At 36.4% G+C, this 13893-nt stretch overlaps 1 protein-coding gene across 1 annotated transcript in view; it reads right to left on the minus strand.

Moving 5' to 3' along the window:
* Positions 1–13893, minus strand: part of STS (steroid sulfatase) — a gene marked incomplete at its 5' end in the record, with an annotated part of 90521 nt that overhangs the window by 43749 nt on the left and 32879 nt on the right. Inside the window, one exon of the mRNA XM_084261072.1 lies at positions 143–280. Within this exon, the coding sequence (XP_084117198.1) occupies positions 143–280 (138 nt within the window). The remainder of the gene's footprint in view (positions 1–142; positions 281–13893) is intronic.

Raw genomic sequence — 13893 nt, forward strand, 5'->3', positions numbered from 1 at the left:
TTGCTGCCTATGTTTGAATTTAGAATGAAAGTCACGAAAAGCTTACTATTAAGGAAGCAAGTTTTGACCTTCTTAGATATAAAGTACATTACAGTTTTGAGATAGTTTCTGAAACAATTCTTGAAATTCAGAGAATGTTTACCTTTATATATGCCATTGTATCCTCCATGGACTTCTCCAGAACTGGAGATTTCTTCAATATGAGCCCCTTGGTCTGATGTAAAGTATACAAGAGTTTTATCAGTCAGATTATATTCCTCCAGCACATCCAGAATCTGCCCTGAAGGAAAAAAAAAAAAAAAAAAAAAAAAAAAGAAAAGCTTTAATGTCTTCAAGTGGCTTTTTTCATTAGGCACATACAAATATTGTTCTTATGCCTTTTTAAGATCACTTTCCATATAAACATTATTATACATAGCAATTGGCACCATGCAGCATACAGTAGGGGACAATTGCACAAGGCTTGTTGCAATCAGGACCATGGTTCAATTGCTGCAGGGTTTCTTGAAGTATAAAATGAGAAGATTTGTTCACATCAGACAAAAGGGCTGATCCACAGACTGCCAGTGACCTTTCGAAGCAGTTGTTCTCAATCAAGGAAACTCCTCAGCAAGGAGATTCAAACCACTGAGGATATCTGAAAGAGTCTCAGCATGCAGAAGAGAGCTAAGTTTGGGGGTAAAGCTTTGCTGCCTAGCAACCTATAGAAGCAGCATGGAAAAAAAATCTTAGTGTGAGTGTTAGAATAAGACATTCTAAGGAATAAAAAAAAAGAGAAAAAGTTAATGTATGGAGTGTTTTTGGAGGTCCCACGGTTTCGTTATCAAACCTACTAATTAGTCCCAAACTTCTCATCATGTAAGAACAGATATCAACTAAACTCAAAATGTTTAAGGTAATGAACACATACACATGCACATATTTGAAAGAGGAATCCACATGGATTTGTACTGAAACTCCAAAGCACCATGGACAAATGTTTCATTTTCACAAAGGGCTCCTCACACTACCTTAGCACTGTGGAGAGCATTCAAACCTATTTAGGCTGAGATCTTTAAAGAGGGTTTCTGTATGAATGAGAGTAAAGCTGCTCTTTGTAACTCACTCCAGTGAATTTTATACTGATTAGGAATCTAAAATTATTGGTCCTGGAAACTAGCCAAAGTTTAAGAATATACTTCTTCACATCAGCCTGCAAATGAGTTTTAACCTTGTCCTTTAGGGAAGGGATCTCAGAGCATATAAAGATAATTCTGTCTTCAAAACCATTTTATCTTCATACTTTTTACTTAAAGATCCAAGAATGGTCCAATTTGAATGTTAAGTTTGATTTACTCACCTGTCCACTAAGAATTAACTCATCAACTGATGCCCAATTATGGTGTCAAAGAGGACGAGATAAGAGTTTTTAAATACAGAACCTTCTTTAATGATTTTCAAATCATCATTTCTGTTGCTATGCTCTTTTTTTTCTGGATAAGGAGTAGTTACCTTACCTTACTGCTACTATTTCTACTTCTCTTTTAAGGTTATAGCAGTCTAAAACCACCTTGTTAAAAAGGCTGACTGTCTTCATAGCTCATCAGTTGAAATGACTGTGTCATGAATAAAGGAACATCAGCAGTTAAGTAAGTGATACCTGTTGGTCTGTGTGTAAATCATGAGCCGAGAAGAAATGTAGGAGTAGGAGAATTTGTTTATGTAAATTTCAAAACCTTGTGGGAGTTGAAATTTCCCAACAGAGCTGAGGAAAATCTGTTACAAAGGCTGACATTTTAAAGTTGGTGAAAATCATGCAGATACATCTGACACGCCATTCACTTGCTGCAGCAGTGGACTTCGTGCCAGGAAAGAAAAAGGCAATTTCTCATTGGCTTCTAAGACTGTTTGAAGAATGTACGTGCTAAGTAATTATAATATCCCTTGGAAAGGTGGCAATGATTATAAAAAAGTGGAACATATACATAAATTACCCACTATGTGTGGGTATTCTGTCACATGACCTCCACAGTTCCTTTCCAACCTTTATCCAGCTATGATTTTATGATGATAACAATGAAAGGGATCGCACATAGAATTACATGCAATGACAGGCACAAATGCATTTTTTGCCTAAGCAGTTTTCCTTGATAAAATTGGATCTTCAAGTTCATCCTGTATATAAAACAAAATGAAAATAAAATGAGAATTCCACTCACTACATTACATTAAACAGTTTCTGGTAATCAGGGACATCTGCTGTCATTCAATAACGGCCTTTTTGATTTCCTAATTAATATGGGGGGAAAATGAGAAGCAATGAAAGATGTCTTGCTATCACAGTTAATTAAATAAAGCGGTCATCATTATGATAAATTTTTTCCTCTTGAATTGAGATTGAATATCTTGAATTATCCTGAAAAAAGTAAATTCTGATACTCAAATGTTACCCATTTCAGAACAAAACCACCCCAATAAAATGCATAGAAAGTCTCATCTTGTTGAACTCCATACAACTTCCATTTCCTTCCTTTAGATTTTTTAAATACAAAGACTATTGGCTACATTGGAGTTAGCAAATCCTTAAAATCTCAATTTATTTAGCAACTACTTCTTTCAGTACAGATGGATTAATAGTGATAATTCAAATAACACTATTGTCAGAGAATGGCATTCACAATGCACTCAGAAATGAAGCAAAACTTTAATTTCTGTTTTCATCTTGAAACTGACACCTTCTAGAATGAAAACCATAAATAAGCAATAAAGTGTGTGGTACTAGAAGATAAGCCTCATTAAAGTTCAGCTGAATTATGTGGCTACTGTTAACACGGGCAATACATTAACTTATTAGCATTTCTAAATAGCAACCAATAAAGAAGAAAAATGCAACAAATGTATTGTGGATATCTAAAAAGAGATAGCTTTCACATTCACTATTACCAATTTTGGAAGCAAATATTACAAAGCAGGCAAAATATATACTGTTTTCTTATAACAATTTATGTTCTTTGTTTTGTTTTGTTTTGTTTTTTTCTAACTCCTCCTCTCATTATTTTTGTAGATTTTACAAGGACTTTAGAATTAAGTTAAAATTTATGTATCAACATTCACAGGAAATGCCAGTTAACAAACAAGGTAGAGTTTCATCTAACCTGTTTTAGCCGCCTAATTTTGGAAGAGGTGATTCACAACTACATAAAGACCTTTTTTTACCTCTTGACTAAAAAAGAGGTAAATGGACATGTAGCTCAAAACTAAATGGCTTCGTATTAGACATCACAGACAGTAAGATGAATCCTATCCAAAGCAGTAGACATGCAACTATATCAGCCACACCCTTTATTAAGTCTGAGTAGGATGTCTGACTAAGAGAAAATGGTAAAACTGTATTGTTTCACCCACAAATACGATTGGAAAGGTATCATATTAATAATGTACCATTAAACTTAAAAGTTAACCACAGCTTTTTATTACAATGTCTCTGTAATTATGAATGATTGTAGATAGTTGCTATGTGGTTGCTAAGAAAAGGATCAAAGGGAACTCTTTAAAGGAACATCTGTAAACTAACTGTCCTGGAATACCAAGAACATCTAAGCAAGATCTGTCCACACACAGCCAGTTTGGCAGTGAAAACAAAGTCCAGGCATCCTGAACTGCACTGTCTTCATTAAAATACTAAGAAACACATGTATGGGTCGAGAAGACCCTTGCACAGGTGAAAACCCTTGCTCCATGTAGGATCAGTGATTAAAGATGTTACAGCAGATATTATAATTACATGTTAATTACTAGCCAGTTGTTGAAACTGGGAATGTATTACCTTGTTATATTTGCATATCAGTATTACAAAGGAGCTAATTTTGGGTGGGCTTGATCTGTGGAACTCCACAGAGCACCCAGGCCTGAACAAAAGCAGTATCTCCCTTGTGTGTGGGAATGGTGTTATTGCCCATCAGGTAACAGTTCTGCTTTTCAGACAAGAATATGTCATGTACTCTTCAGTTACCTGAGAACAGGTCTTCAGCTGGCTTAGTATCCTCTCTGAGTCCCATTGCTGTTTGCAGAAAGCAATAGAAATTTTAAAAGATTTTTTAGATGTAAAGAGTTTATGCAGTTTATCCTGCAAACTGTAGAATAAATAAGCCGGAGAAAGCTTTAGCTCAGTTCAAACAACAATATTATCCCCACTGTAGGAAATTATCAATGAAAATGCGAGGAATCTTGATTGGAAGGACTCACTTGAAAGCCATGTTCTAAAAAATTGACAGCTGCACTGATCTCTATGGATGCTACCGTTCACATTTTTTTCTGATTTGAACAGAACAGACTTGGAAAGACAACATCTCTGAACAACAAAATCAATCTAGCACTGAAGGAGCTGCATAATTTTTGAAGCTATTTAAGCAACTAGGAATTCAGATCAAGTGTCTCCTGCTATTGCCATTCTAAGAATGTATACACCGATGCAGATGGCTAACGTAGCACACAATGGCATTAGATCATAGGACACTTTCTTAAAAATTATTTTTTAAGACACAAAACAGATTAAGGACAGCATTAAGATGTTACTTTAATGAGTAACTCATTTAAGTAAAGCTTCCTCCCAAATATACTGAGGACTGCTCTCTACATTCCGCTTTCCACTCTTGCTTCAAGCTATGTTAAATTATAAACAGTTGTTTCATTCTTAAAATGAAAATGCCAATTTCAGTGGAGTGATGGCCACATGAAAGTGATAAGTACAATTGACTTTGTTCTTTAGAAAGAAACTGAGAATGCCATGCCACTATTCGACTCCTCTAACGCAGCATGAATGGCAGCTCAACCAGCCACTTTAATGCAGAATGTAACGTTTTGAACCATGTAAAATTGCTGTGCTCATGCACACTATGATATTGATTTATAAAAAAATAAGTATTAATTTGAAAAGAAGGTAGAAACATTGAAAAACAATAATGTGTTTACAAATGAGTTAGTGATTTGGAAAATTGTTCAAAGATTTAGTCAGGCAAGGATATGAGCAAATGTGTTTGATTCATGAATTACCTTACTGTCATTTGAAACCAATAAGACAGAAATGTTATCTGTATTAATTTGAAATAATTAAGAGTCTTTCTGAAATTATGCATAAAAAACTCTACAGAATACGTCAATGTAATCTAGGCATTAGGACAAAATAGCATCTCTACTTATGAAGAAAGCTCTAAAGCAATTTGCCAGATTAGAAGTAACAGGATTCAGAAGGAGGATTAATGATCCATCTGAGGCCAAGACAGCTGACGATAAAGAGAATTTCTCTAAATATTATTTTGCCATTCCAGAAGAGTTTTACATGCCTTGTTGTTTCCAGAAGGTTACAGTGAGGTTGAAACAATTATTGGACAAGGAGCTATTTGGGAAGATCAACTATCTCATCTTTGCCTAGAAAAGGGAAAAGGCAGTATGGTTGTGGGGATTTTGGGTTTTTTTTTGGGGGGGGGGGGGTGTTTTGATTTGGTTTGGATTTTTTTTCTTTCTTTGTTGTTTTGGTTTGGTTTGGTTTTATTTGTTTGCTGTTTCAGAATTCTTTTGATATGGATAGGATAGGGGGACACAAGATAAAGTAGACAAGAACTGAACATTTCAGTTGGAAGGGATCTACAGTGACCATCTAGTCCAACTGCCCGACTACTTCTGGGCTGACCAGAAGTTACAGAATGTTAAGGGCATTGTCTAAATGCCTCTTAAACACTGACAGGCTTGGGGCATCGACTACCTCTCTGGGTGGTCACTGTAAGCTACTTCCAGTGTTTGAACACACTCTCAATAAAGAAAAGTTTCCTAAAGCATATTCAGAAGAGCATAATTAACTGGAATCACACCTAACCTTAGTCATCTCTGTGAGTGGCAAGCCAGGAATGCTTTGAATGTATGCATAAACTCCTACAAATTAACCCTACATACACAAGTATCTGGAAGTCTGTATTTCTCTCAGAAAAGATATTGATGCCGTTCAACTATATAGCCACTACACAGTAAACTTCTTGGGACCCACTTCCTGCTACAGGAGTTGAATCACAAGGTTGGAAAAGACCTTTAACATCATCAAGTCCAATCGTTCCCGTCCTATGCTAAACCATATCCCTAAGTACCTCATCTACTCGTTTTTTAAACACGTCCAGGGAAGGTGATTCAACCACCTCCCTGGGCAGCCTGTTCCACGTCCTGACAACTCCTTCAGTAAAAATTTTATTCTAACATCTGAACCTGCCCTGGCACAGCTTTGTGCCATTTCCCTTTGTCCTATCTCCTGTTACTTGGCTGAAGAGACCATCACCCACCTCTCTACAACTTCCCTTCAGGTAGTTGTAGGCAGTGATAAGGTCTCTCCTCAGCCTAATTCCAGAGTTCATCATCTCAGGGCTCATAGGTAAGGAGTTTCACCTTATGAAAACAATGTTGCAACTTCTGCACATGATCATTCACAAGCTTTTGACCTCTATGTTGATTTTTTTTGTGATGAAAAAAGATTCTTCTCTCCTTAATGGACTGATCTGATTATGAAACCCACTGACTAAAAACTTTGTATAAAAACAAGTTTGGTAACTAAGACCAATACATCCCTATCTTAATTTTAGCTTTTGTACTTTTCAAGTTATAAATATGCAAATGTTTCTGTGATATGTTCATAGCCATCCAGTTTCCCCTTGATAAATATGTAAATCAGTTTGTCTCTGCAGTGGGGAAGTAATTATCACTTTCAGACCTAGTCATTGAGCACAACACTTGAGGTAAAGATGGAAAATAATAAAACCATTGACAGCAACAGAAGAAGTGGCTGCACATATGGTGAACAGTACATAAACTCTGTATGCAATTTGTTTAACATTCAGAGCTAGAACACAACCACTGGAAAGTGGAAATTCTGAGGTAAAGCAATAGGTTGATGTTACGGCACATTATCTAGCCAGTCAGCAAAATATCCAGAGAAAAAAATGACTGATTCTCCATAGAGAAAGCATTAGCATATGGACCTCATAGGTGGGAGTGAATGCTGGTTCATATAACTGTTTGGATAGAACAGAAAAGAAATTCATAACTAATTACAAAGTATTTAATAATTCTGCAGGAAGGAAGTGGAAGGTAGAGTCACTGGAGCCTCAAATCATTCCTACTGTGCTGCCATTATTTTTAAAGTTATGCTACAGAAACAGGCCATGTAATGAAGTCTTCTCCAAAGCACAAAGCCGGAGTCTCAAATGTGCTACATTCCTGCTATGAAAGCTTAGTGGGGTCTTCAAAGTCAACAGGATGTTTTGCCAAACAAGTAGCATCTGTTTCTGAAAAAGCACATCCATATTACTGTTTTAATTCAAATCAGGAGTGCACATTTACAGTAAAGCAAATCATGGACAATTAACATATTTCTGTTTGCGTAGCAAAGCCTTTTTGGAGTTAATGACCTGGATTACTTTCAAATTAAACTGAACTTGAGGATGGACTCCAGGAATGCACCTAAGGCGCTTGCACTACAGATGGGCATTTGGTCTACATCACCGCAGCAGAGCTGCTCTGAAGGGGATTTCCTGTCTCTGATGGTGTGCTGACAGCCTCTCTCTGGCTTGGAAGACAGTCCCGACCTACCACTGCTAGCAGTTCAAAACATGGTAGTATTGATGACTCCTACCCTGAAACTCTGAAATGAGCACCAGGCTCCATCTGTACATATATACACAGTGTACATACACATCTACATCAGACATAGTTACTGTAAACATTTTTTAAATGAATGAAGCAAAAGAAGCATTTTCATATCTATAGCTCACCTCTCAAGGTTAATGAATATGGCCCCCAAAATTCTGAATTCTTTTCACAATGAGGTAATATGAGGTGATTGCCCCAGATTTAGCCACCCACAATTGCTACTCAAATCAGTAGTCATTATGTGCAGACAGTCTGCAGAACATCAAACACTTTTCTGTTGGATTCTCCTAGACTTGGGATGAGACAGGTAAGATTGGTGTAAGGGCTTGGAGATGGGCAGTCTTTAAAAAACTAAGACAAAACCAGAGTAACTTCAGTGTGGGGTCAGATATCAGTATGAATTTGCTTTCTGTTTGGATTTGAATTGCCATGTAATTGTAAACTTGTAATTGGCTTGTGACTGTTTATACATTCTTGTAAGTGTAATGTGCCTTTCAAACCCTCAGGATAAATTTTCAGCATGGTGCATAGCAGGGTAGGTACACACTGCTCAGCAGCCGTGAATAAATCATTTAAATCTTTGCTATAGTTATACATAAGGTAAGTATTTCCTAGAGGTGAGTACCATGCCTCTTACTTTTCTTGCTCACAAATGGTTCAAACCATTTTGTAAACATGACAGTTGGAATAATACTTTAGAGAGACACAAATACATGCATTTAATAAAGCACAGAGTTAAGATGTGGCTGTAAAAGTTGTGAAGACCTGTAACTATAGACAATGTGGGATGGAAAGGTTTTCATATTTACATCAGTACTATAAAACTAGTGACATATCATTAAAGGTCAAAAATATAACTATTCTGTGGATATCTCCTTATTAGTATTTAAATTAGATACTAAATGCATTGCTTGAAATTCACTTTTAGTCCTCACATCTGTTAAACATAAGACTAGGTATTTCTAATGTAAATCTTAATTTTTAGCCTGCTTAAAATGCTAAAATATGAGCGATGGTCATGCAGTTTTAGGAGGGTCCATTGCATTAGCATTTTACATGACAACTGTGCTAACTTTTTGGGAAAATTTACATCTTCTTTCTGCACACATCTGAGAATAAGCTGCCATTTCACACATAAATCTAAGATACACAATTCAAAAGACACTGTCTAGTTCCCCACTTTGAAGTCTCCAATGTTTTCTTTTAAATTTTGGAAGGGATTACTTTATGTAGAAGCTAGGGAAACAATGACAACCAAAGGATACTATTGAATTAGACTGCCAGGTGAATTTAGGACTTCAGCTATTTGATCATTCCAATATATGCTGATTGGTGATTTATCCAATAATTGTGGAGTGATAAAAGAAACTCTTCTGTACATCTTCAAAGCTTTAAACATTTATTAACATCAGACTCAGTTTTAAACTGAATATGTATATGCTCTTAGATCCAAATGCGTAATGCCAACAGTTTTCCAGATTAAAATATGACAAAATTATGAAGAGTTTAAAATCAGGGCAAGTAATTTAACCCCATATTTTAATCCCCTGCACTCTTCTGAAAATTTCAAAATATTCGACAGTGTATAACTTTAAATAAAGTGTAAAGTGTGATAAAATTGGTTGACATGAGACCCTAAGTATTTCTTGTCTTTCAAGAGCCAAACTTTTTCATCTTTGCTGAATTTAAGAGCAGATTTTAAACATTTCATATAAATTATACACTATCAAGTTGAGGAGATTTAGCAAGATTTAATTAATATTCCTTATGAAATCTTAATTATTTCCCAGCTTTCTGATTTTAATTATTCAAACCTAAGCTTACATGAAAGTTGCTGTGCATTAACTCCAAAACAGAAGATACCTTTTATTACCCCCTTGACATGACCATTACCATGCACACTTGCTCATTCACTTACTTCTCTAATTGCTTTTGGGAAACTCAGTGGCTTACTTGAAGCCTGCTGTGCAATCAGCATCTTCAACTCATGCTAGCTGTGAATGAATCTCTCTACAAACACTGTTAATACCAGTAAGAAAGCAAGGCTGACTGTGAAAATTGACCTCAAGGGAATTTTCCACTAATGAACGTAAGCCCCAATCTTTCTTTTCTAGATGACACTCCAAACTCAGGAAAAAAACCCAACAAATAAATTGAAGGCTGAAAATCTTTCTTTATGATTCAGCTTTTTTCACACAATATTCTGCATCTTTCCTTCCCACTCCCCTCCCCCACCCCTATTCTTTTTTTCTATGTGTGTGTGCATGCGTTTTCAAGATGACAGTGTCCATGCTCATATTAAACTCCAGAGAAATCTTTCTGAAGGAAAGGCAAATAATTTTTCAGGTCATCCTCATAGATCATAGATGATTAGCTCAGAAGATTACTCAGTAGCTTATGAAATGGGACTTTGATTCCTTAATTCATCTAAGTCCTCTTGAAAAAAATATTCCCAACCTATTTGGAAAGAGCTTTTCTTGGTGCTTCAGAGTAGTATTAATTAGAACAGCAGATGTCTACTTTTTTATGGACTGAGGCCTGGAAAGGGAAATATGCTACTCTTCTCTTAAATCAATTATGAAATACTTGAGGTTTTTGCATAGGCAAAGATCTATTTTAGTGCCCCCAAGACATAGTGGGGCCATAAGATCATGTCAGGGCCCTAAGATCATCAGGTCCATTTCTTCGACTTTTCTCTACCTGATTTTAACTAAAAGATAAAGCAAATATGTGACAAGTGAAATCACAAAAATAGTAATCTGAATTTTCTAAGGTTCAGCAATATGAATGCTGTGTGTCATTTGATTTGTAATGGGAAGTTACAAAACAGTAGTTATGGGACTTTCTTGTTGAGAGCAAGACATTTCTTGAGGGCTCCGCTTTGCATACAAGGATCACAGAAAGATGTTTTTTTAGGCTAAATTTGAGATGAGAAAGGGTCATTCATGTAGCAACACTATAGATCACCTGAAATATTAACATAAATAAAAGGAAAATAGATAGAGATAGTAGGTGTGGAAGAAATGGGTTATTGCCAACATAAACTCCCCAAAGCACACATGGCAAAAAACATTGGACTAGCCAGCATGCTTCTTACTTATGGGAATAACACTGTTCCAGTGGTTAGGGAGACAGGTATAGGCTCAGTCCGTACATATTAATGCATCCTATTTAAAGGGCTAGATCTTTCTGAACCTATAACATCAAATCTATGGATGCAGCATCTAAATAGACATCCTTGAACTGGGAAGATTTGAAATCTCTTCACTTCACGTGAACAGTTCCATAAAAGGCTGGTGTTTCAATATCACATACAGAGAGAAAGAAGTACACAACAACAGATAGATTTCTGCTTTCAAAGGCACTGGAAAAGCATGACTAGCTATACTCAGAAATTGACTGAATCATTATCAAGATTCATCAATTAAATATGAGAACAGTAGGATAGAACATTTGCATATGTTTCATGATACTGTATTTATTATAGCAGTGCCTCCTATTTAAACAATTATTTTCTACTCTCTTGCTGCATTTTCCTAAACTTAAATATGGAACAAGGGAAGTAATTAAATGCCACATCAGAAAATCAGTCTACATTCTGAGAGAAAAATGTTATGTTATTCTCTAGTACTTTTTGCCAAGAAAGTCCTCAAAGCTCTCTATAACTTGGCCATCTACTTTTTATGAGTAGCACCTGAGGGTTATTGCAACAACGGGTTGATGAACTATGGCAGAACCACACAAAAGTTGAAATGTGAATGGACTGAGAAATTTGCAATATAAGGTTTGATTACTTCAGCTCCAAATTGACAAGAACACTTAGGCTATGTCCCATAGAATTTTTTCAGGGATTCTTTTAAGGACACCTGTCAATTTTGTGTCCTATTAAACTAATACGGCTAAAGAAGCCATCATAGCAGAATTTTACCCTTAAACACTATGCTAAAATGTTAAAAGTTTGTTCTGTACAATGTGTTGTGGTTATTGCAAAAGAATATACATTATGTTTCACTCCGTCCTGAATAACATCTTTTTAGATTGCGGAAAACTTTAGTCCCAATCAGGACTTCACGGGACAGGTGGGACACTTGAGCCCACTTTCAGGGGCACAGACATCATCCTTATCTTTGGCTTTTGTTTTCTGTCTACTTTCCTGCTAATGAGCATTTGACACTTTGTCCTGGTTTTGGCTAGGGTGGAGTTAATTTTCATGTTAGCAGTCGGTGGAATGCCGTGTTTGGGAGTTAGAATCAGAGCACTGCTGATAACACACTGATGTTTTAGTTGCTGCCAAGCAGACAAGGACTTTTCAGTTGTTCATATTGCCCTGCTAACAAAAAGGCAGGAGATGCCCAGGAAGCTGAGAGGGGAGACAGCTGGGACAGGTGACCCAAACTGGCCAAAGAGGGTATTCCATGCCAATTATGTCATGCTCAGCATAAAGAGGGGCTGGTGAAGGGAGAAACACACAGCTCCAGAACACATAGTTTTTGGGACAGTCAGTTTCAGGACAGCTCTGAGCTGTATGGCCAGAGTTGTGCAGTTCAGTGAGAAACTGCCTGTGTATCACAAGTTTTGTGTATTTTGCTACAAAGTCCTATTATTGCTGTATCTCTCTTTCTCTGCTCTCCCAGTAAAATGTCCTTATCCTAATCCTCAAGGTTTGGGTTTTTTTGAGGTTCTTTTCCCTCTCCTCCCTTTCTTCCCTCTCCCCCTCCAGTTCCCCACACACACTGTCTCAGAGAGCGGCTGTGTGGTGCTCGGCTCTTGGCTGGGGCAAAACCATGACACTTCTGTGGTGTTGCTTCCTGCCTGCGAGTGACTGGCAGTCACCTCTCCTTTCCATCTCTGCTTCGACAGATATTGCTAGCCACATAATTAGCACTGTCTTGCACATATTAGAAAGGTGGATGAATTGTTTACTACCCTTCTGATGTTATGGCTAAACTTTGAAACTACATGTACACTTCTGTTGCAAAATTTAATCTCATTATTTTTGAATTTTGGAGAATGCCTTCTCCAAATCCTAGGGAAGAGTAACTAAAACAGGAGTTGCGTGAAACTGAGAAATGTTTTTTATATAAAAAGAAAGATTAAATTAAATGCAATTTTTCTGTTAGCTAATTTAACAGAGATCCCTTCCGAAGGGAGGTGTAATATTAAGGTGTGTCAAAATTATACCACCCTTTTAATCTCATTTGTATGACACTTTTGTCCCTCCTGCTTAAAACCCAGTCTTTCCAGAACTGCTTGAATAATGATGTTCTGATAAGCTATTATCAATAGGGACTGATCATTGTAGGAGATGCCAAGTAAAGAAAAGCAGCCAAGTGGAAGGAAAAGTGGAAGTGTGATCTTCTGTGACAATCCATTGGGAAGAACTGGCAAAGAGTAAATGCAAAGAAAAAAGAAAAAGATAAAAGGAATAAACTATCTGCTTGTGGTATATGGGGAGCTTACAAGGAAAGGAGACCAGATTCGACACCTAAATGTAAGTGCACCTCTTTCACATCAGGAAGTCACACATTTATTTAGTGGAATATAAAACCAGCACTGCACATATGGAAATATATTAAAGTTATCCTGACTATTTAGTTCAATGGAACTGTTCATATCAATATGGGAGAGTGGAACCTAGTGCTAAGGCTTTGTTTTTGGAGCACTGCATCATAACCACATTCTTATATGTGTACTACTGGATGAGCCAAGATCTCTTTTAACACTTATGGAAAGAAAAGAATTTGCCAAAAGGGAAGGGTGCCTCATATTCAGAGATGCTAACAGATCTACCACAGATACTTTGTTAAAATCTTTTTCCTGGCTGCCACCTTGACTATGTATGGTAAGAGTTTTATAAACAGAACTGTCCTATTTTCACACTTCAGTTATCAAAGGTTCTAATATTCTCAAGATATTGTATATTATTTTTTAATCCCTTGTTTCTATTTTATAAAAATTCTACTGTCTATTTAACATCCATAGCAAACTTTTGAATATATTCATTAAAGCATTCTTACAAACACAACTTGTCAGCAAGAAATTGAATCAGAGTTCCTTAGCTGACAAAAGTAATTCTAAATTTGGATTTACAAGCTTCAGAGATAAGGAATTTTGGAATTAAAAAAAACCCCTTGTAATCTGAAAAAAGTTAATGACAATGGCTCTTTTATGCTTGTTGACAATGCATGTTATTAAATGATTCTGAAGGTTTCAGTATGATGTGAT

The sequence above is a fragment of the Gallinula chloropus genome (genome assembly GCF_964237585.1).
Source record: "Gallinula chloropus genome assembly, chromosome: 1".
Lineage (NCBI taxonomy): Eukaryota > Metazoa > Chordata > Aves > Gruiformes > Rallidae > Gallinula > Gallinula chloropus.